This window comes from Tachypleus tridentatus, chromosome 10 (genome assembly GCF_004210375.1).
Source record: "Tachypleus tridentatus isolate NWPU-2018 chromosome 10, ASM421037v1, whole genome shotgun sequence".
Classification (NCBI taxonomy): domain Eukaryota; kingdom Metazoa; phylum Arthropoda; class Merostomata; order Xiphosura; family Limulidae; genus Tachypleus; species Tachypleus tridentatus.
Window position 1 is genome coordinate 79,182,638 of NC_134834.1, and position 25,179 is coordinate 79,207,816.

A 25,179-nucleotide genomic window follows, 5' to 3' on the forward strand; every position below is an offset into this window, starting at 1 on the left:
TCCTGTAAGGAGACATAATGTTACCTATATTCGTAGGAAAACAACACTTAAACTGTATCAAAGTGGCCATTTTTATTTATGTAGAAGAGAATACAGTGGGGAGCCCTTCTGTTTTTGATCATGTTTTTTTCTTTATTATGCAGAGGTCTATCCACTTCCAGCCTGGATTGAGTATGCAGGTCTTTGTCTGTGGACAAAAGTTTCAGCAACTGAAGGCATGAACAAATAATTATTTTGCATCTCTTGGCTGCAGAAAAGAATAGACCCAAGGAAACACCCAAACATGAAGCCAAAGAAAGTGAACAGATGGGCAAATAGCCATGCAACCCCTAAAAAGTAGAGGTCTTGCATGATGCCAAACCTCCACATAGTATAATAAGCTTTCTCATGATAAAGTACAGATACAAGATGTTGTCACTTTAGATGGGCTTCCCTGATTGATGTTTCAAGTCGAATCAGGTGTTCCATGGTGGAGAGTTGTCATCTGAACCCACAGTGAGTGGGCAAGAGCAGGTTGTTGGATTTGAGGAAGCAAACAAAATGAGCATTAACCATCCTCTCTAAGATCTTACAAAGACAGATGGACAAAGTAATTGGATAGTAGTTTGAAGGAATCTTGGAATCCTTTTTAGGCTTAATGAAAAAGAGGGCAATAGCATATCACCAAGCATCAGAAAAAAACATCCTCCTGCCAGATATGGGTAAAAATAAGCCAAAAAAAGTAGACCAAGACAGCCACTGGAAGGAGTGGCAGTGATAGAAATGGAAGTAGATGTATATTCATGAACTTTTTAACAATGGAAGACAAAAGATTCTTCAGATGTTATACAAATAACTGTGCTGGAGGCAGAGAGAGATCTGTCTGCACTCCCACTGTGGCAGTGTAAAAGAGTGGGGGTCAATAACATCCAAGTCTCTTGGTAGGATATATTGCTTATATTCTTCAAACCTTGCATCTCTTTTTCTTCTAACCATTTAGGGCAAGAAATAGAGTATGAGAGATGTGAACCACTACACTTAACACAGTGCAATTCCAGTTTGCACCCATAGACTTTATGTGAGGGTTGGAAACGTACGACTGTACCCTACAGTTCAGATAACCTGAACTGACTGTGGCAGGACAATGTGGTTATGCTACTGTAAATATCAGAACATTAGTAGATATCACAATTCTGTCTTTGTGAGTGGAGATTTGGCACAGCAAAGATACGCCTTGGCTGGAAAAACCAGCTAGGATCTCTGACTCGGGAATGTTCTTTAAATCCATCTCAATTATAACTCCTCTGAAATAATTAAAAGTTGTATGGGGAGTAACCTCAATGGGCACATCTCCAATGGCCTACGCTTTCAAGAAGAGTTTGGTGTGTTGTGGTCAATCTGTTTCTATCAAAACGTCTCCATAATGTAAATTCTTTACTGACTTGAGTTAGCCATCAAGCCCCTCTAATCCCTTTTGAAGAAAAAAGAAAAGACATCTGTCCTAAGGATTTCTCAGATAAGTAATGCATAATTAGAAGTCAAGGTACAGAATGTGACTGAAATGGTGATTGTATAACACAGTCATCCATGCATGGCTGTTTTCCAATAATCTGTATTTTTTCATTTTTATTTATTTTTTCTCAAATGGGGGTATCTATAACAAAGGCAACAGATTTCAGTGCCCACTGATACTACCTACCATGGAGTCCTAAGACGGGAAGCACTACAGTGCCAAACAAGAACATTGCAGTGATGCTGGGGTTTTGTGGGCACAATACATGAACACTAGCATTATACACAATGTCCACAACATCCATTGAATGTCCAACACTGGTACTTGGTTGACCCCTAGCCCACATGGATCAACAGATTGATCCTGTAGGAGGTTACCCCGATACTGCCTGTCTACAGGAATTCAAGGCCAAAGTGATGCATTATGGTTAAACCCCTCAACCAAAAGAATTTTCTTCTCTCTTTCATTGGTTGCCATGCACGGCACACACGTGAGTGGATGTTGAGATCTCAGAGAAGGTAAATTGAAAGTACAGAACCTTCTCTGGGGTGTCCCCTCACCATGTACAGGAGTCCACCTTGAGGTGAACTGAAACATGCTTTAAATATTGTATAGTAAGATTTAAATGTGGTCTTTTCCAACAGAGTAACACCAGCAAGATGTTGGTATTGTCAGCAGTCAGTAACTTCTTTAACAATCAGGTGCTAATTGCCATTCACAGCAAATAATTTCCTTACATTGAATAAAACTTTAATTTTAATAACCACTTGAAATATAATATTATGTATATTATGGACGAAAAGTGAAAAGTTTTGCCATGAGCGACACCAATATGACAGTAAAATGAAATACTAAATACACTGATACTGAAGAATGCTATTTTTATGATCAGGAAATCATAGTATCATCAATAACTTAACATGTTCTTTTATTTTCACCTATATAAATATATATATTGAGTTTTTAACAAATGAAAACTCTTGTCAAACACAAATCATGATCTTAAAATATCCAATGTCTTACATTATCACACTTCAAAAAAAGTAGATTTTGCAGGGTTCTACATCTTACCAGAAATAAAATTATGATTTTTCAATGACCATTACTAGAAAATCAAAACAAGAATCTGTATGCAGGTGTACACTTTCAAGTATTATGCAAATATTGACAAATAATGTTTAACATGGAGAAAAAGCAGTAATAATTGTTATTATTAACCGAGCAGTGTTCAAATGTAACTGAATTATTTGAGAACAAAAAAGTAAAACAGACTTGGCCTTTCTCAGGAGGCTAAAGTTTCTTTTATTTTCAACTTTATCAACATCTTCATCAAGTGATGAAAGAAGATATTTAATGTCAGACTTAAGTCTGACCTTCTTAAGTTTGAGTTTTCCAGTAATAATTGAGTTTCTTTAATCTTTCTATTGTCACTTGTCTGTGATTTCTGTTTTCTGAACTTCTCTTCCAAATACGTCCTTTTTTGACTTGCATTTCCAACAAAAGGTAAGCATTTCCACAGTTATGTTTACATTCATAACACCTCCAGCAAGTCTAATGTACAAATTATAACCATTCTATCATTAAGACACACATTTTAGTGGTTTTCTGTGCATAAAAGTCTCTTTTGGCACCTGCCATTCTATACGATAGGTAAATTTAGGAGAGTTTGGCAAACTCTCCAGGCATCTGAAATTGTTTTTCTGACAGGAGTTGTAAATTTAGTGTAATCTATCACTTCTGCTCTCTATTATACAAACAAACTTTTGAATCAGACAATTGTAAGGATATAATGAGAACTGTTTTATATTACTTTAGGTTACTGGAAGAATAAGTCAGAAATAGTATTTTTTTAACTGATTAAGTTAGATCTTCAAAATCAAAAAACAAATTTTTGTTGCAAGAATTTTTCCATAACTCTGTATAATATCTGTATAACTTACTTACAAAACAGTTTGTTTGTTTAGAATTTTGCGCAAAGCTACACGAGAGCTATCTGTGTACAAGATCAGAGGGAAGTCAGCTAGTTATCACCATTCTCTACGAACTATTGGACTAATCTTTTACACATTGACTGCCACTTAAAATGCACTCATGGTTGAAACATAACAGTGCAGAACTTTAGCTTTACATACCTATGCAATTAAAATAATAGGTTAAAAGCTTTTTTCTTCTAACTTGGCTTATGTGTCTAATATCTATAGGATCTTTTTATAATTTAACAATGTTTTGGTTATAGATATTAGTTACACAACAGCAAACTTGGCTGTACTTTTATTTAACCCTACTGCTATGGGTTTTCCTATGGTCAGGCATCAAAGAGTACGTTATTCTGTGTATAGGCTTACATTCAACATTTTACTGGACTACTACCTGATGAACATATTTCAATAAGTTTGGTATCAATCTGTAGATTATAATTCAGATTTTAGTATCGTAAATTAATTACCTTCCATTTTTGGAAATACTTCCTCATATAGTACACCTGCTTCAGTCTAAAACATGAATAATCAATCAAAAGCTCAGAATGTCCCTCTAGTGAATTTATCAGCATTTTTGATGCATGTATTTCACAAGTTCAGTCTTTTGTTTCCAATCTTAGAAGGAAGTGGTAAATTAAGATGTTATTCAAAAAATAATATTTTAGACCAAAATACAGTTTATTTAGTAGGCCTCATAAAATTACAGTGGAATTATTTGATAATACTAGAGTAATTTATCATTTTTTGTTTCTTCAAAATGTATATGAAACATTAAAAATAGTATTTTTTAATATCTTCTACATGCTTTGCTTAGCATGGCAAATAAGTAAAACTTCTTTAGAAACATAAGTAGTAGAAATCAATCTTTTCTTTATTTACTCTTCTATGTTTTAAAAAATAATTGAAATTTAAGAATGATTTATAAGTACAAATAATATATGTAATGTATTATAACTAAAATGCTACTGTATTTTACAAAATACTGGTCCCATAAAACAAAGCCACAATAGATCACTTTGTTAGCAGCAGTATTATGCTCTTGAATATGATGTCATGAGATGTATCAGAACCATGATTACAACTTGTATAATGTTGGTTGGACACAGATAAAATATCAATAAATAAAAAATGAATAGATGTAAAATATTACAATTTGTATCAATTCTAGAATGAAAAGAAGCATATTTTAAATTTTATTTCATAAACTTCTACAGTGATTACAAGATCTGTTGATTCAAACAAAACTGTAGAGGGATGAGACAGAGGAAATAACAGATAAAATATAAAGTGTTTGACAATTTCCTGATGTATGTAGGTATTTTAAATCTTGAAGTCACAATTACTTTGCACATGGGACAGTCATGCATTTTTCTTTTTGAATGTTGGGTAAATCTTTAATTACAACATCTTAAAACTTAATAAAACTGACATTTCATGTACAAAAGCCTTGTTATGTTTAATGATAATCTGCCAAACATCATGAAGATAAAACATACTGTATTTAAAGTTACAGTATGAAAACTATAACAATTACGAAACGATTGAAGTTGGTCCCTGGGATTGAGCCCATGGTAAAAAATGTTAAAGAAATAAGAAATAACCATGTACTCACTTAGCCACCCAAAGATTTGTATTAATATTAAACGATTGAATCAATCCATCAAAGGTACAGGTTGTCTCATTATCCCAGATTTTAACATTGCAGCATCCATCCCACAGATCACTGCCATTTTTATCCTGTCCATTGTATGTCATTCCAGTCATAGTACAGCTGCCTTCCTGAAACAAAAGAATTTAGCTCAGACTCACAGTCAGAATAACCAAATTGTAAACACACACACACGTATTGATATCTCAAATGATAAACGGTAATAACTGCATAACTTGGTTTTCAGAGGAAAAGATAAAATATAATTTTATTTATTAACAGAAACAAGTCTGATATACTGATTTAAAGTTATTTATAAATCATCTTTGGAGTTCCTCTCTTATAACTCACCAAAACTCAAAAATAGATTATAGATCATATAATGCTTCATGCCATATGACTGATATGTAATTTTGAATATAAATGAGAAATTAGAGGGAAATTCCAACAGGTTTTAAGTATGTATTTACTGATGAGTACCTTCCTATATGAACTGAAGTCTATTACTTCACCTAATATTTAGATACCAGATCTTCACTTAAAACAAAGAAACATGTGAAAATTAATAGGCTTAATTATTTCTTAAGATTGGACCTGGACTTCGCTTATGGAGAAGCACATATAAAGGTATTCAAAAATTGAAATTATACATTAGTTTCATAATGATTAAAAGGAGGAGGTACTAACCAATCTTCAAAGGTTAACTTTTAAAGATGGATCAAATAATTATAATTCCATAACTATTTTCGTGTTTGATCAATATATATATACACATGTACATACAATTCATTATTTTCATAAAGTAAAAAACACATCTTGATTAACAACATAAAAACACTTACAGAAAGAAGCCAACAAGCTACATATTTGTAGAGGACAATCTTTCCCCAAAGTGTCATTATCAACATCTTCTTCCAGAAAACTTCTTGCTAGACAAATAAAGATTAACTAACTTTTAACACAGTAATTTATCATGAGATTTGTAACACCATACAGTACTGTTAGGACAAGAGAATATTTTATCATTCTTTCCATTCCATTACAAAATGTAAATTTCAATGCTACAGTAATGATTTACTGATCCTTGTTGACAATTGAATGAGTCAGGGTAAGAATACTTATTCTATATACTTGTACCAAGGGCATGTCATAAAGGTTTTGTTGAATGAGCATACTGATCAAATTTGGGTCCGAAATAACTGTCATGGTACCCATGCAGTATCTTAACTGCATAGAAAGAAGCAGAAATCAATCTAATATCACTCCACAAAACACCTCAATAAAAACAGTGTTTAACACTATGTATTAAGTTTTGTTGTCATTCTATTGCCCCAGGAACATAGAGAATCGTCAGTAGAGGAGATAAATCGCATTAAAGCTCTATGTGATGCTAGTTGGACTTTAACAAATTGCTGCAGACTTGAAATGCTCCCCAAAGACTATCAATACACCCTAAGTTATGAGACTGAGACAGATATATTTGAAAATACGAAACGAAGAGGCATAATACCTAAATCTAATGATAGAGAAGGAAGACTGCTACTGATCTCAAGTATGGGATAAACAAAATGACAAAAAATGTCAAGATCTACAGTATCAAAAAGACTAAACAAGAATGGAACATTTGATCATATAGCAGGTAAAAAAAAACCTTTAGTTTTATCTATAAATATTGTCAAGAGACTAAAATTTGATAAAAAGTACAAAATCTGGAGGAAGGTTTTACAGATGGATGAGTCCAAGTTTGAAATACTTGGTTCAAAGCATAGGTTGTACATCCAGTGGAATAAAGGTGAAAGATACTTCACTGTATAGCACCTACTATGAAGCATGGGGGAGGTATGTTTGGGGGTGTTTTTCTGATGAAGTGAGAAGAAATATTTGTAAAATAGATGGAATAACGGTCCAGCACAAGCAGATACTGAAATACAATTTCTGACTTTGTCCTAAAACTTTTGCACAGTACTGTATATCTATTTCTCATTAACTGCTTAATTATGCACTGTTGATTTAAATAAAACTACAAATGTATTTAAATTTTGATCTGATAACTTGACAGTTATTCTCAGAATACATACTTGAAACATTCACCTCTAGTATTACCTTCACAGTTACAGAAGGACATTACTAAATTAATCCTCACATAAGATCACGCTTAGTAGCATTCTCCACAGGAAAAAAGGATACACCTAACCTTAAGAATAATCAAGGAACAAACGAAACTTTAAGCAAGATCAACTTAAAGGTGAATTTTCAACAAATTTAATAATTGCTTTAGAAACTATATTTTGTTTAGGTATAATTCTTGTGTGGTTGCCATATTTTTAAACGTTTTAGTTTTTTATTAAAAAATGAAACAAAATATGTGGCTCCTTAAACTCCAGTTCCTTTCAGTAGTTCAGCTGTTTCTGTGACGATTTACAACTATGACGTAATAGTTGCCAAACACGTTGACGTTGTGCGCCGACCATTTTGTTCCTTTCAGTGCTGGTGTTTTACGTAAATCTATCGGTGCTTTTTTCAGATTACATACTTTGCGAATCTATTTTTTGTCTGAAAATCAGTTTGACACCTTGTCATATGAGAGACAACAAACGCACTCTCTCCTGGTTGGCATCTGCTCACATAAATCACACCTACACCCTGCACAAACATAAAAAATATGTCATATAAATTATCCATTTATGGTAAATATTAAATATATATTCAGACTGCTACATCTAGTTTGATTTTATAGACAGAATTATGACGTATAATTGAAATTCATTGTTACGAGTCATAAATACCCGGAACAATGATTGTGGAAGGGCCGAGTATTTGTTACCATAGTCGGAAAAGTATAAACAAATAAAACCCAGTCTGTGATATCAATAATTTATAAAGACCATACAGATTTTGAGATACTTAAAATTGCACGTGAAATAGTACAGATCATATTTGTTGTCATGACTTTGGCTTACCATTCTTCCACTGGAGGTATGACCGACTCCCAACTGGCCTGGGCACTATCAGTATCACTCACAGTTCTACTACTCTCACTCGTGGAGGACCTGACATGGCCAAGTGTGTTAAGGCGTTCGACTCGTAATCCAAGGGTCACGGGTTCGAATCCTGCTCGCACCAAACATGCTCGTTTTCCCAGCTGTGGGAGCATTATAAAGTGATGGTCAATCCCACTATTCATTGGTAAAAGAGTAGCCCAACAATTGGCAGTGGGTGGTGATGACTAGCTGTCTTTCCTCTTGTCTTACACTGCTGAATTAGGGATGGCTAATGCAGATAGCCCTCGAGTAGCTTTGCGTAAAAACAAAAACAAACTCGTTCGTGGAACTGTCCTCATCACTATAACTTGTCAGATTTGTGTCAAAAGTAACTGTTCTAGGTTCGTTCAGAGTAGGTTCGAATTGATATGGTGCTACTCGACACTGTTCAGAACACAAAGTCAAAACAGACTCCGCCTCTGTTTCTCCGTATGCACTGGCCATGTTTATTTACATTCAATGCACTAGCATTGGTGGTTTGTTTGGCAACTATTATGTCACAGTACTTTTCCTAGCGACAAACGTAAAAACGTTTGGATTGTCGCTTGGAAAGGCTCTTTCTGCACCAAGTTCTACGTTTCATTTATTAGCACATTTTTTTTTATAAAAAATGTGAACCTGCAAAATTAATCAGTATTAGAATTTTTTTTTACTGCAAAGTTTTCTTTTTCTCTGTAAAATTCACCTTTAACAATTTTGAGTATTTATTATGTACAAACCTGCAAATATTCAGAACAAAGAATAAATGTAGGACCAATAAAAACATTACAGAAAGAATGAAACTTATGGTATATTCTTATACCACAAATCCACAGGCCTTATAGAAAGCAGCTACATTATAAAAAGGAATAACAATGCATATTTTAAAAAAAGTGATAAAATAAACATGGAGGTCACATGAAAATATTCTCTATTTTGATAGTGATGTACAGTGCAATAATGTTTAATAAGAAAAATTAACAAAATAACTGTACTTGTTTACTCTAATTCTTCCTTACATTGTTATCATAAATAAAATAATTTTTTGTCTAATGTGCAATAAAATTAGAAAAGTGAAAGCGTAGAATTGAGATTTTTTGTTAATTTAGATATTGGTGGTTTACTTTACACTAGAGTATTCTTGTGTATGAAATAACTAAGTTTAGATCCATGATAATCTGTCAAGTGACAGTGACACGTACTAATATATTTACTGTCCCCCCCTTATACAATGAAGACAGATCTAAACCATCCTTTCGTTTGATCATTCACATGTAGTTGTGTACATTATATTCAACCACCATATAGTTCCATATAATAGCGGTCATACAAAATCAGATTCACTATCACAAATAACTGTTAACCCGTACTTTTACAAAAAGAAATTAGATACTTGTTTACTGTAAAAACGTGATCTGTTAAAATATAACTTTTATCTGGTACATGTGTATGTGAAAGGTAAAACACTGATTGATGCCTGCTGTTAATATGTACTATCTCCCTTATACAGTGAAGACTGACCAAACCATCCTTCTGTTTGATCACTCACATGTAGTTGTGTACATTCTATTAAACCACCATATAGTTCCATATAATAGTGGTTACACAAAATCATAGACACAGTATCAAATAACTGTTAATCTGAACCTACAAGTGAATCAGTAACCCACCATTTCAACTCTTACAGTCATATTATGAAAGCTTCAAAATTGTAGTCTTAACTATTGCACCAACAGAGAAATAAAATATTTAAACTTAGAATCATCATATTAACAGCAAGCATCAATCAGTGTTTTACCTTTCATATATACACATACCAGATAAAAGTTATATTTTAACAGATCAAGTTTTTACAGTAAACAAGTATCTAATTTCTTTCTGTACAAATACATATGTTTATTTTCTATGCCTTTGTACATGCATGCCTGTAACAATGTAAACTTTTCTATTTTATCAATGCACAATGTTTTGAATACTTTAATTTTATACTTTATTATACACATTTTATCTATACACACAGACACACATATATATTATATTTATATTCTACCATAAATTTTTTTGTCCATTTTCTCATTTAGGAAACATTGTTGTCACATGAACTTTCTCTACATGTATTAGTCCACAAATTCCACATAAACATTATTCCGTACTCTTATCAGCAACGTTTACCTGCAGAAGGGCACTTGACCCAAAAGTTGAAGTTCAATCAATATAAATAACATCATTGTTTCACACTTTACTTTCTCTTTATTGAATGTTTCAACCAATCATCTCATAACCAACCATTTTAATTAGTATTTCTCTGGTTTGTGGATCAAATGTCAAACTACAACATTAATTTAAACCACATAATACTCTTCTGAAGGCACTTGAAAAACGTTTTTAACAACTCCTTATGGTGGGTTAATAAAATTTAGTTCCATGAAGATAACATAACTAGTTTTGGCTGTAGGGCTAGATAAGATGTTAGTTAATTGAATACACCTTTCACTAAATACAGGTAAATCTAGGTGAATTACTTATTTTAAACATTTACAAACAAGGAATATATATTACAAGAAAGGTTTTATAATTAATTTTTTATGACTCTGTTACCCCAAATTGAAACAGATATCCATGTTTGTTTTTTTCACTTCATTGATAACTACCACATGTACATTTGTTTTCTGTCTTTCCTCCCCTTTTCTATTTTCATTTGATGATGACCAGTATGTACAAGGTAAAACATACTATGGTTTGAGAAATGCTGTACTAATTAGTGAATTGAAAGTAATCAATTAATAAGTTCAATGGTTATGTGGTTAACAAATATTACTAATTCTCAATTACTGGAATTAAGTTTGTTCAAGCATACCTCAAATGAAATAGTAAGAATGTATTGTTCTGGAATGAATAATGTTCCTATCTGAAAAACTCCAAGAATAATCAATCCGAGAGCCAGACGAGACAGAGCAGGTAAAATACTGTTAAAAAAAACATCAACAAAACTTTAATACTTCCAACTGAAGCTACAAGTCTTTCATCTGATTGAAGCAAAAATAAAAACACAGAAATCTTTCAAATTCATGACTAAAACCTAAATTTCTTAATTATACCAATTATAAAAATGCTAATAAAATGAACTTAATAAGCAAGAGGTTTCCACTACCAGATAAAATAAAGGGTGATGAACATTACAATTTTATTTTGAGATAACTGATATATTGAAAAAAGAGAATATTTTGACCAGTAAAATCTATTTTAAGTTCTCATTTAAAGATATCTTAAAATAAAACATTTAAATCACCAGTTAATGTATTTACATATAAATAATTTATCGTAATATTGTGTTTATGTTTTTTTTTTTCATGTTTAGGGCACACTTCTGACAACATAAAGCATTACTCTTCAAAATGATTGGAGAAATGTAATTAACAAAATATATGAAGACATACATCTGTTATTTGCTGAAATGAAACCTGGGTTACTACAATTTTAATTTTTTCTGCAAATTGCAACAGAATGTAGCAATTGTTTTCACTTTTAAACTTTCATTTATAAACAAAAATATTTTGAATACATGCACACATGCTTACCAAGCTGGCTTTTGACCCTTCTTCCCTGCAAACACACCACCAACAAAATCCATGTATCTTCTCATAGAAAACTGAAAGATAGAAATTTGCTGAATAAAAACCTTTAACAATACCTCTTTTTTTATTCTCACAAGTTGAACAGTGTTTTATCACTGAAATTAAAGGATAAAAAATCTAGATAGTGGTTCAACAAACTGTTTTTAAAATACATTAATAACTATATTATGTAAATAACATACAAACCTGTGATGACAAGAAAACCCACTTGTAGATATATAACATGCAGACCTGTATGTTTGGTTGTGCTAAGACTAAAAATTATATATTTTACAGTAGCAAGACTTTTAATATTAAGTCATATAATTTTATTTCCAGTAAACTCAAACTATTTACACTAACACCTAAAAGGTATAAAAATAGCACTAAAATTTTATTTCATTTTACCAAAATTAAAATCCAAAAGATTCTTTTTTGTTTAACTTCTGTCTGTAACTTACAGCTGTAAAGACATTAGTTCTATTGATAATAGATATAACTAGCAATAAGTAAAATAATTCTAGATGCAAAAATCAAATCATAAATGCAGGCTATAAAACACCTTAACTAAAAACCTAAAAGAAATAATTGTATGTCAAGAATTTAGGAAAAATTTCTGATTTTCCCAGTGAAAAAAAACCCAGCTTTCTTTTAAAAGTTGTTTGTTTACAGAAATAGTTAAAAATGATGTAAAGATATGTTAAATAACAATTAAGGTTCAAATTATCAATGGATAATAGTCAATTATATATGTATTATTACAACACCAAAGTCTAAAGAAGTAGAATATCTATGGGCTAATGTTTTATCTGTAGCTTTTTGATGACAATGTTTACCTGTGGGCCTACTAAAAAGCCTCCAAAAAAATAGGTATGTCCTCCAATCTCCAGTAGAGATGGAGCTTTGACTAGTGCAGTTTTCTTTTGGTCTTCTGAAAGCTTTTCCTGTTTGATAAAGTATTAACATGAACTTACTGGAATAATAAAAATGTCATACACATAGGTATGCTTAACAAAATAATGTCACTTCACAGTTTATCTATTAAAGAAGGTTTAGAAGTTGTAAAATCTTAGAAACTCTCAGCATAAGATAATCTTATGACCTGAACATAAATACAACATGCAGAAAATATTGAAACATTTGGTAACACGATTAGCCCATTGTCTACCAAATTGTCACAAAGTATACTGTATACAGTGTACAGTTGGCAAACATTCTGAGAGTATTTAGAGTGGTCACAGTCAATGAGTTAAAGAAACAGGTGCTCTCTTTTAGGAAGTGCAAGTATTTTCTAGACAAGTAAAGTAACTTTTACAACTCATGTACACAAAGAAAAACTTACCACTCTTTTTCTTCCATCATACACATCATATGAAACCCCTATCATAACAAAAAAAAAAATTAACTACCTAATTCCTAATTAATTCTTACTAAATAAACAATAGGCACAAGAAATTCATTTAGAACTTTTGTTTTAAAAGATATATATAGTACTAAAGTACCCTTAGTGTTCTGACACCCTCATACAATGATCCAAGTACAAAAAAAAAAAAACAATGCAGCTAGGAAATGAAATTATTCTTCAGAATAAAGTACAAAAATTATTTTGACTAAAAAAACTCAAAAAACAAACAAGTTGCATTAATTAAAATAAAATGCATCACATAAACAGTAAAGAGGACAACACAAAAACACGTCAATAGAAAAGAATTACATTCAATCAAGTTTAGATAAATTACACTACATAACAAAATTTTTACTTTTTCTTGTTCCTGAGCAGAAAGTGTTATTTCCCAATTGCTTATGCCTAAAGTAAGTGGAAAAGACTTATTTTTATCTTCAAACATTGCTTTTGTGACACAAGTAATGAAATTTTCAGATTTACCCATTTTCCAGAACATTCCAGGTAGATTCAGTGTTGAGTAGTGATAGAGTATTTTCTCGAAATTTCTAGTGATATATAAACAGGGGTTCACCACTTCAGTTAAGTTCAAGCTGCCTAAGTGAACACAGACCTATCTGCTTTTATCAGAGATGACATCAAGAAGCTGTAAGCATTCTCCAAGTGCATTCTGCTTATGTATGTGGCCAATTTATCAAGACAAGAGCAAAAAGTATTCTGTGACAGCATCTGCTAAAATGTGTGAAGCCTACAAGACATATTTTGGCATGCCTGTTAGGGATCAAGACAAGAGCAAAAAGTATTCTGTGACAGCATCTGCTAAAATGTGTGAAGCCTACAAGACATATTTTGGCATGCCTGTTAGGGATCAAGACAAACCCTGAGCACCTCATTTTACCTACGAGCACTGCAAAAAAAAACTAAACGGTAAGATGGACAATTTTTGCTTGCTTGAATAGAAAGATTTTATATTATACAAATTTTAGACCTTTTAAAATTCAGTGCACCTCAAAGAGGAATGCAACAATGTCAAGACCTTGCTAGAAGCCTTTAAGTATGATGAGTATGGCTGGGAGGTTATCAGAAACCTCAAAATGGTGGCATTCTTCATGGGTTTCCAAGGAAGCTTTACCCTGTTATTTTTGCCTTTGGGACAGCAGGGACATCACAGCACATTATAACAGGAAGCACTGGCCATAATGGACTGAGTTCTCTGGGGGGAGGCACAATGTCAAGTGTGAGCTACTAGTGGATCTCCAGAAGGTGTTGTTCCCACCATTGCACATAAAATTGGGTCTTATTAAACAATTTGTCACCACTCTTGATAAGGAGTCTGCAGCCTTCAAGTACCTTCAAGACTTCTTCCCTGAGTTGTCTGAGGCAAAGGTCAAAGCTGGTGTCTTCACTGGACCACAAATAAAGAAGATCCTGGAGTGCATAGAATTCCCCAAGTAGCTCAGTAGGAAGGAAAAACAGCTTGGGGCAGCTTTGTTATAGTGGTTCAGTGCTTCTTTGGCAATCACAAGGCCAAAAATTATGTGGAACTGGTTAAGGCTCTGGTGAAAAAACTACGGCATTACAATAAAAAAAATTTCGAAAAACTACTCACTTCTAAACATTTTTGTATAATTTAGTATAAATACATGTAAATCTTGATTCATATGTTGCTTTATTCAGACCTTATGTAAATGTAAATGTGCAAATTTGCCCGTTTTTACATAGAAAATAGGTTAATTTCTAAATTTCATTATCCAGGTCACAAAAGCAACGTTTGAAGAGAATAATAGCCATTTTCTGCACTTATACAACATAAGCAATTAAGAAATAACACATACTATCCAGAAACAAAATTTGTGTTATATAGTGTTATTTTCTCATTTGTACTGACAAAATTTTCGAAACAAAAAAGAAAGCATAACATTACAAATAAATCACTACATTTTAATTGAAGGAATCTAACATTTCAAAACAAAACTGGTCTTAGACTTAAGTGAACTTAACTTGTTTTACTCAAATATGTTATAGTATTGTATTTAAGCTTCAGTATATAAATACACATGGTTATCACTTACTCCATATTCAATGTTAAGTGCTTACATTCATCTTTGGTGAAAAATAATTACATTTATTCATCTTAACTTTTAAACAGTGGCCATCATCAATTGATGCAACCACCTGCAACATTCCCACTGTTTAAGGGTTAATATTGAAAGAGTGATTCAGAAATGAACAAACTAAAGCAACATGAGAAGAAAACATCTATAGTTTACATGCTTTTTACAAAAAAATTTGGGCCTATTGTAATTCCAGAATGTTTAAGTTTTAAGTAAATAAAAATTCCTAAAACAATTTAGAGTCAAACTAAAATTTTCAATATTTTCATTGTTTAAAATAAGACATTTTTTCTCCCCCTTTCTATATTACATATAATAAAAGAAGATAAAGAGAGTACAATAGCTATATGAAAAAAAAAAATGGTAAAATGTTGATAAAACAATCTTTGCTGGAACCTGATGAAATTCATTTGGATGATATGGCAAGACCTTTCTGGGGTGATTGAGAACCTTTAAAAATAATTAAAAATAAACCTTGTCTCAAAGTGGAGAACATCCTTGATGAAATACCAACACATTTTACTAGCCAGCACACAAAATTCACGTTACTGATTGGCCCTTGAATTATTTCTTTCATTTTTCCTTTTTATTAATATAAACCATATTTAATGTTTTATTTTCAGAACAAATACAGGCTTTGAACAGAACAAAAATGGCTAAAAGAAAGCATTAGTGGAGGATGTTTTTTGGTTATTGAAATATAAATAGTATTATACATTATAGTAAAGGGAAATGGACCTAGATTCATATTCTACCAAAATTTGAAGGTTTTGAGAAGGATAAATTAATTTCAGAATGTGAGAGATTTGTTTGTTGGAAGATAGACAAGATGAAGAAATATTCACACAACCGTAACATACCAAGTCCTAGCACTGCCCCCATGGTGAATATTCATTGTAAAGATTCCAATACTGCTGTCAGATGAAGATTAAAGTGTATATCCATAACTACCCTTGGAAACATGAGTAAAGTGCATTTCATTAAAGAATAGTGCACCAGTATGCATTGCATCAAAGGGAAGTAACAAATAAAGAAAAGGTAAAAAACATTTTACAATTATATAGATAGCTTATGTACAGGAATCACCATGTCTAGACCAGTACTGCTCATTGTTTTGCTTGTGATAAAGCACAAAGCACTTCATTGGATATGGAGGTGGTTTGTTCATGCACTCTGTACAAACATAACTTGAGCAACAATGTTTTCCAGGACCAATGCACACAATACTGATCCCTTCCTTCATAGTCCAAAAGATACCTGGCTCCAATCACCCTCTCCACTTCATTCTCTTTGGTGAACAGTTTATGATGTTTTTAGACATTACCTCTGCAGCATTAATGAGGTTTTGTTTGAAAACTTGCAGGCTCACTTTCTCCCTTTTAGCTGGCATAAACTGAACAGGATGTAGGCATTTACTTGGGTCACTTTGATAATACAATGGTATACTTTCTTTTATCACTTCCAGGTTTTGCATTGTGCATACTATAATATCCCACCATCTGGTCCATGCAATTGCACTCGTTTATTGTCACATTGTAATTATCCATACCTTTTGGCTTTATGATTGTGTTTGCTACTGCTCCCTTTGAAATGGTTTGCACTACAGCTTTGGTTTACACCAAACATACATAGCATTTTTGCCTAGTTGTCTCTCTAAACACACAATGTTTTGTTTCCCAAATCCAAAACCACTTCACCAATTGATGGTCTAGTTTCATGGTTTTCACTTCTGTAGGAAAGCCAACACAGTTGATGTTGAGCATGCCAGTGTAACTGAACCTGTGTATAGGAATTAGTCTAAAAGAGCTGCTGAAGTGTAGTATCTGTTGACAAACACAGGATGTTTTGACAGCAAGAGCAGAATTGGTGTCAAAGTCATAGTCACATGCTGTATACTTTATAAAATAAGTTTTCAAATTGACAACATAGCTCATTGCAAAAACAAAACCCATATATCTTGATGTGATGATTTTTGCCTTACTTGTATTAAATCTGCTTTTCCACCCAATAACCATCTCATCAATACACAAATTTTCATATGGGAAAAAGGCATTATGGAACTCTTCTAATAACTTCTCTACAAATGGCTCAATCTTTGCATCGTCCCTGATCTTGAGTTGAGAGTCCAAACCCATATTACTCAAAACTGCCATAAACTTCAACCATTCATAACAAATAACTAGTGTTCCCAATGCAAATGATGGTTGTTTTGTTGGAGGATTGTTTTTCTCCAAAACCTTTGCTACATATGCATTAATGCTAAATATCAATGCAAATTTCTTCAAGAAAAGCTATGAGAAAATCTTGTGGTGAATGGTTTTTCATCCAAATTCAGCTTCATACTTCTTTGTGACTTACAGAATGAAAAGCGCATGTCAGTCCCTTCATTTTCAACTACTCTCCATACCACATCATCTTCACAATTCTCATAATCTCCTCCTGCTCTTACAGTTTTCCACATCCTCTTCTGCTTTTTTTTCCTCAAAGTAGCACTATTCGTTTTTCTCTTGCCTTCACCTGTATTAACACCCGAGTTCAAGGACTCTAATTTCTCTCACTTTCACAAGATCCATCAAAGTTAGATTTCTTACTTTCAAAAGCATCATCATCAACATAGTAGGGTATAAAGCCATTTTATTGGCCCCAAAGTTCCTCATATAGCCTTCTCACTTGCTCAGAAATAAAATGATAAGGCCTAACAAAAGTAGTGGGTGCAGACATTGTTTGTTTCAAAAAAGCAGTTCAAAACACTTATAAATTGCTAAAAATACATCTTTCTTCTATCACATTGTTATTCAGATTGAAAGTATTTTGTTAATAGAAGTAGTTCTAGTTTTATATTGAATACATAAAATATTCAAAATGTAGAGTTGATTGTGTAACAGAACACAACCTGTACAAGTTAATATACTGGCAGCTCAGCAATAAAGAGTTAACTTTTACTTAAACAAACTATATGCATCAGAGTCATACAGCTCTTACAGCTACTTTAAAGAAACTTCTGAATTTTAGATATTTAAATATTATGCCAAAATTTATTTGAAAATATTAGTAAACAACAGTGAAATTCCAAATTGATATTATTATAATCACACAGTACATCAATATACTTACCAATTAATCGTAATGTCAGAACACAGTGAGGTATGGTCCACTTGATGTCATAATCTTGAGTTCCAGTATAATAATAGCCAATAAGAAGGTAGCCCTAAATCAAAATCATAAAGAAGTATTACATATAAATTTGATTTGAAGGTACAAGTTTCTTTAAATAAGTTTATATGCCTTAAAGATTAAGTGAATATAAGCAAACTTCAAACAAGTTGGCAAGACACGCATCACTAAAAGACAACCAGAAAACCCTATCTATTTATTCCAAACTAAATTACAATATTCAGAAAATCTGAAGAAATTTCAATTTGTTTTAATCCATTACTAATCTGCAAAGTATACCAGCTGGTGTAAAAGCAATGTACTCATGCGAGAAACAATGGAGTTACTTACACAGCCTTGTGTTCTTATGGAAGAATTCAGTAACAATGACTGAAAGAAGGTAAGGATGCTAATTAACTGATGAAAATCATCACATTAGCTATGCTACACATTCTACTGAACTGACAATGCAGCTTGGAACAACTGTAGTTTCTGACAGAGAAAACAACTAGAAAAATGGAAAATTCCATCCACACCAAACTCAAGAGTTGAAGAGCAACAATCTAAACAATCTTTCACTTAAAAACAAAATAAATAAAATAGTGAAACCATATTGAAGAGATCTCCCTCAGGACCATGTTACCCTAGCAACTGAAAAAAACTGGACTTGATGAAAATACAAACAAGTGCACCAAAACAGTAAGAACAAGCTCATAATGCAGATTATGTGCATCAACAATTCTGAATCAGACATCTCTTCTTATCAAACAATTATACCTGTTTTAGGAATTTACATTTTCCTTTTATGTATAACATTCAAATCTGTATTTAATACATGTGATTAAAACAATGCATTATCTTTCTGAAAACGTCCTCAACTCTTAATTTTTTATTCTGAATTTGTTTAACCTGATAATAATGTTGTTAATACAGTTCCTGAAATAAAATAAGTCATATAATTGAAGAATAAATTAAGTGGGTCAAATCTGTGCATTGTTTCAAGAAAGGTAATAGCAATTTGACCTATTTCACAATACAGAACAGTTATTGAGAAGCTAGGAGCTTTATTACTTCATGACTGAAGGTCACTTTAAAGATGATTGTTTACAAAATCCAAGTTCAAGAAGAGTAATAAGGTTAAAATTAAAGCTTAAACTACCTTTATTACCAAACAAGAATAAAAAATCCAGCAGCTATTACCACCTGTAAAGTTTTGTCTTTGGCCTCATTACTGTGAAAGTAAAGTATGTTGTGAACTGAAACCCATATAACTAATAACACAAAAATGGTGCTCAATTAATTAAACTATTTCATCTATAAAGTAATTCTCATTGTTACTGCTATAAATTACATCACAAATTAATTGTGTAAGTCAAACCTGAAAGTTTAAACAAAATCATTTGGTTTTATACCCATATATAATTTCCATTCATATACCACTTACTGTATTGTGCCACATCAGTAAACACAGCTTAACATAAAACTAAGTTACACAACTCACATTTTCACATTCCCTTCCATGCGTAACAAATTTTTGAAATTAGATTTTCTAATTTATAAAAGGGTTTACCAGTAAACAACCAGTTACATTTATCTGATTAACATAACTTCTATTTAATTAATACAAAATCTGAACATTTCCACAAAAATCAATTAAATGCTATGAAATTCCATTTGTAGAACTGATTCAGTTACTCAAGCAAGGAATCAACACCTCTCTGCATAAATTGTAACAAAGTAAGATAATGTTAAATTATTTTGAGAAATTAAAGTATTAGTTTTGGTTTTATTTTAAAGAAATAAATCAGTTGTTTTTGCTTTTTCAATCAGTTCGTTTATTGTAGTAAGATTACATTACAAATTTTTATCTCAGTGTCAAAATATAGAAAGTACATCTGTTTCTTTTTTCTTACAACATTTAATCTTTGAAGTTGATCACTGAGTTAGAAAAGTAATGCATGTGTGTCTCTGAGATAAAGCAAAGTAGTGCTATGTTTGCTTACAGATCTTAGTCTACAAAGTGTGCTACCCAAAACTTAGAATAGATGTAAAAATTACTCATTGTTAATGATAAAATAAAAATAAAAGCCAAAATATAGCAATTACTTGATCAAACAAATGTATCAGTACATTTACTTCTGTTACTTTCAAGATGATTTTTAGTAAAAAGGTGTTAGTATGATTACAAAGTTACGTTAGTACACTGCAAAGTTACTCATGTACAATTTGTAATAAATAGAAGTTGCATTTTTACTTTAAAAATATAAATATTTGGGCACTGCAATGGTTTTCCCAAGACACTTTATAGAGTAATAATTGTTATGTTTTATGGCTAAAATGTAGTCATGTACATCTAGAAGAGCTTGCATTTCTTTACTCATTCCACAACTGCTCTTTGAAGAATTATAACAAAAAGTTTGTCTTTATTTAATATTCTTTAGCATTAGCAAAACATGTGTGCTTAATGTCAGCTTAAAAACACTAATTACATGCTTTATTATACATGTTCACATTTACGTTGGTCAGTTCTCATATTTTGTTAATAAAATACATTATGACAAGCAATTCTGCAAATGGAATATTAAATTTAAATGTGAAGCACAACTATGCTTTTACAGGCTATTTGTAACTAGCAGTTATGAATTACATGAGTAAATGATGGTCAATGTTTTGTGTTTAAAAACCAATGCAACTCTAAAATAATGTACATCAGACAGTTTAATATTTAATCTTTATACTCTGAGATCAGTTTACAAGATTACTTAACAGCACATTCAACAATAAAACTCGTTTTAGTTATCTGTATTTATCTAGTCACTGTGAAAATTTAGAAACCTAAACCTAAATTTTCACATTCAACAAAGGCTATTTCAGTAATACTACACTTAAGATGCACAGATACACATGAAAATATCTTGGCATGAGCAAAAGTACCAACTATAAATCTTATGGCACTGACAACTACAAAGATTAAGTTTTGCTTATCTTAGGAGTTTTATAAAAATATGTTTAATTATCTTTAGACCAGATCTTATGTTTCATGTAAGCATATCTGTTTAAGGTCAATCACCAGTGCATTATGTAAGTAAAAAAAGCCAATAATTCTAAAAGTTTAAATTTAATATAAGATTTGTAAAATAGTTGAGAATTATTATTAACAATAAAGAGACTAGTTAACATTTTTCTTTAAAATGTACAATATATAGGGTCAACTTATGAAAGTAGCTACATTTTTTTAACTATGCCCTTTCTTTGAATTAAAATGAAATAAAAATAACACTCTTATGAATTTCCAAGATCCACTCAATTTGACCTTCGATAAATTTAAACACAATACTAATAATAACAGCATTAAAAACTTTTAAACCACTGCAATTACTTACCATGAAAAATGAAATAGAAAAAATAACTGATAAGACTGTGCCACCAATAAAAAGAAGGTTCAGATACAAGATCAATACACATATCACAGAATGTAAAACTTCTAAACCTGAAAAAAAAAAAAAGTTGTAGCTGCATTTCATACAAATCCTTAACAGAAAAGATACACCTAAGACTAATAAAAGTTGATACAGTAATGTAAAACTAGTGTGCAAGGAAGAAACTCAAAAATTGAATATGTGAAGTCTTACACTGAAAGCTCTTCAAAATAGTTATAAACAGAGAAAATATTATTAAAGTTAAATTTAATAACTTAAATATTACTGTTATTTTTGGTTGGCTGGTAAAGTTAATTTCATTTCATGTTCTTTACAAGGAATGGTTTGTAATACTTTCTACTGTGGGCTTGAAAATTAATTTTCTAAAATTTTATAGGAGTGAGAGGACAAATGTAGTTATTAAAACAATAAAAAAATAGTTACTAAAATGATTTTTTAAATTACATTGATATAAGACTACAGAAATGTTCAACAATTTACTAACTTTTTTAAACCCCTTCCCTTATCCAGTAATGATCAGTAACCCCATACACACAGTAGGGTGTAGTACTACATGGTATCCATCAAAAGTGTCTGATTTGAACACAATTTGGATATATTATTTTCTACAATTAAAAAAGTGCATTTCTAAGGCAAGTTTTTATGTTAATAGAATGTGTCATCCACTTGTGTCCTTTTATATCCTAGTTGTCCAAAGAAGTATTTCCTGAATGTGGCCTGCACTGAGATGGTGATTTTTTTTTTCTGTTGTTGCACAATCAATCTAGATGTATTTATGACTGCAGATGTAGCTTAATGAAATATAATTCAAACTAGACAATGTTTTGAGTGAGTGCATAGTACCTCCCCACTCTGTACATACACTGTTGGAAACTTGCTTTTTCACACGTTAAATCAAACACAAAGGTGTGTTGGGCTTAGGAATCTTCTACAGTAGATGTCTGACTTGTTGGTGACAACAACACACACCCCACTTATTTTTGCAATATATATACATATATTTGAAACAATATACAATAACTCTTCACAATATGGAGATTGTGGTTGTATTTTAAACACTATTCAGTTCTCTTCTTCCAAAAATCCACTTAGGCCAATTGAATTACTGCAGAATTCAGCTGAGAAGCCAAAATATTTTTCTCTATTTCTTATCACTCTAGTGTCCATGTCTTATATTGTTGTTCAATTACATTTATTTCCTAAACTTCAAAATATTTGTATGCTTTTTCATACTTTCAAATAATTATCTACCTTCTTGTCAAAGTTCACTTACATGGGTTCGATTACTTTAGAACACCCTTGGACAAGACAATTTTTTCTCCTTATCTCTTTCAGAATTGTTAATCTCACCCTAACTCATCAACTATTAAGCCTTTGACTCCCACAATTGTTAACTTTATGTTTAACTTTTCTCTGATGAATATCTTCCTCTACATCATCTTGCTTTTTCTCTTTTACTCTGTTTCCACACATCCAGTTTCCATTATTTATACGACTGTTACTTACACCTTCTAAAAATATCTACATTAATGCATTCTAAAACACAAAATAAATCAATTACTAATATTATTTACAATAAACTGTTTTTTTATATCTGGCATACATTATCAACAATACGATTATATAACAAACCATAATTGAAATATCCCAATGTAAGTCCACACAGCAGGAAGAATATATGTTGAAGTGATGGTGACTTGTGAAAAAGAAACTTTCGATGAACAATTGCTAATGGATAGCCTGTAAAACATAAGACTTTTTAAATTTGACTTTTTTGGTGAAAGAAATTATTTCCAAGTGTTTTCACATATACACAGGGGTATTAATTACATTTATCAAATTACAAGGGTTAAAATATTATTGCATATGCAGACTTGAATAATTCCAATTATACTAGTATATCAGGTCAACAAAAAGTAATTAGAAAGTACAACTGTTCATAAGATACAATAAAACTTTTTTAAATAAATAGTTTATTCTTAAGTGTTAATATATAAACAAAAACTCAGATAGAAATATATACAGTATTTATGCATGTATTTTCTTATAGCAAAGCAACATCACGCTATCTGCTGTGTCTACCAAGGGGAATTGAGTCCGATTTTAGTGTTGTAAATCTGTAGACTTACCGCTGTACCAGCAGGGGACAATGTATACAGATACTGAATAACAAACCTTCTCTGAAGTTGAAATACACAAGTGAATGAATAAAATACAACTAATAAATTATATTATTTTCATTTAAGCCACTATTAGTGAAAGAGACTTAGTAATTTTAAAGTGATTATTTTCTTCACAAATAAACATACTAATTATATTCATTCATTAAATCTAAGATAGTACTTAAACACTTTATATTAAGATGACATTCAATTATTACCATTAACTTAGTTTCATGTTTTGATCATTTATACTTCTACTGATTATAAAACTGTACCTTGTATATACATTCAACAACAAAAAAAAAAAACCTTCCCATCATAAAAGTAACAAATAAGACTTACGGGGAATGATATTATCCAAAGCATTGTGTTGCTTGCATGTTTTATAATTATTCATCACTAGTTTTAGGAAAATTCCCCTTAAATTGTTTCATTGGCTGTCTGCTAGCAATAAGCCAAGTCAATCAATTAGTATATAAAGGAAAGATCCTGGTGTGCACTTAATACCTTAAGCAGCTAGAGGTCATAGGCTGACTAAGAACTTGTTGACGATTTGTCAACAAGAATAAAACAGCTTGTTCCCTTGTCCAACATAATGCATCCTTACACATAAAACTTAAGAAACTTATTTGAGTGCCTCACAGTATCCAAAATAAAAACTACGAAAACATATTTAAAATTTCCTATTTAGATAAAATGGCAGAAACAAATGGTATGTTCCTGTACTACAGTATGCTAAATATAAGCAACATGTTAAAATGAGATTCAATCCTTACAAGATGCTTAATGCAAGGTTTTTGTTGAAAACTATGGAATGACCAAGTGTTGAAATCGTTTCTTCTAATCCATTTATACATGAAATGATATTAGTAATATTTTTGTCCATGATCATCTATAGGGAATATTAATTAACCTAAGCTATATAGATATTAACCTGATAGAAAGACTGGAAGATTAAAAACAGAAAAAACTCACCACTGTCAGATAGGGTTTTCCCCTTGCTTTTGAAGGAGAGAGATAAATATGAGTTTCTCTTTCACTTTTAGTAAGTCAATATTTTTCTGGTTCATTCAGAAACTTTTTCTTCTGCAAATTAGGTTTCTATACATATTTGTATACTTGTAATTAAGACACTTTTATAAAGAACTATTCAAA

At 31.4% G+C, this 25,179-nt stretch overlaps 1 protein-coding gene across 3 annotated transcripts in view; it reads right to left on the reverse strand.

Moving 5' to 3' along the window:
• LOC143229666 (lysophospholipid acyltransferase 5-like) overlaps positions 1-25,179 on the reverse strand; it is a 41,597-nt gene that overhangs the window by 8,713 nt on the left and 7,705 nt on the right. For 2 of the 3 annotated variants that reach the window (XM_076462306.1, XM_076462305.1), the window contains 9 exons: positions 23,495-23,602; positions 21,806-21,912; positions 18,384-18,477; positions 13,096-13,133; positions 12,590-12,697; positions 11,718-11,788; positions 10,997-11,105; positions 5,962-6,048; positions 5,084-5,250 (listed from right to left, as the gene is read on the reverse strand). In XM_076462306.1, coding sequence (XP_076318421.1) covers positions 5,084-5,250; positions 5,962-6,048; positions 10,997-11,105; positions 11,718-11,788; positions 12,590-12,697; positions 13,096-13,133; positions 18,384-18,477; positions 21,806-21,912; positions 23,495-23,602 — 889 coding nt within the window. The remainder of the gene's footprint in view (positions 1-5,083; positions 5,251-5,961; positions 6,049-10,996; positions 11,106-11,717; positions 11,789-12,589; positions 12,698-13,095; positions 13,134-18,383; positions 18,478-21,805; positions 21,913-23,494; positions 23,603-25,179) is intronic. The other variant, XM_076462308.1, reaches the window with a different exon arrangement.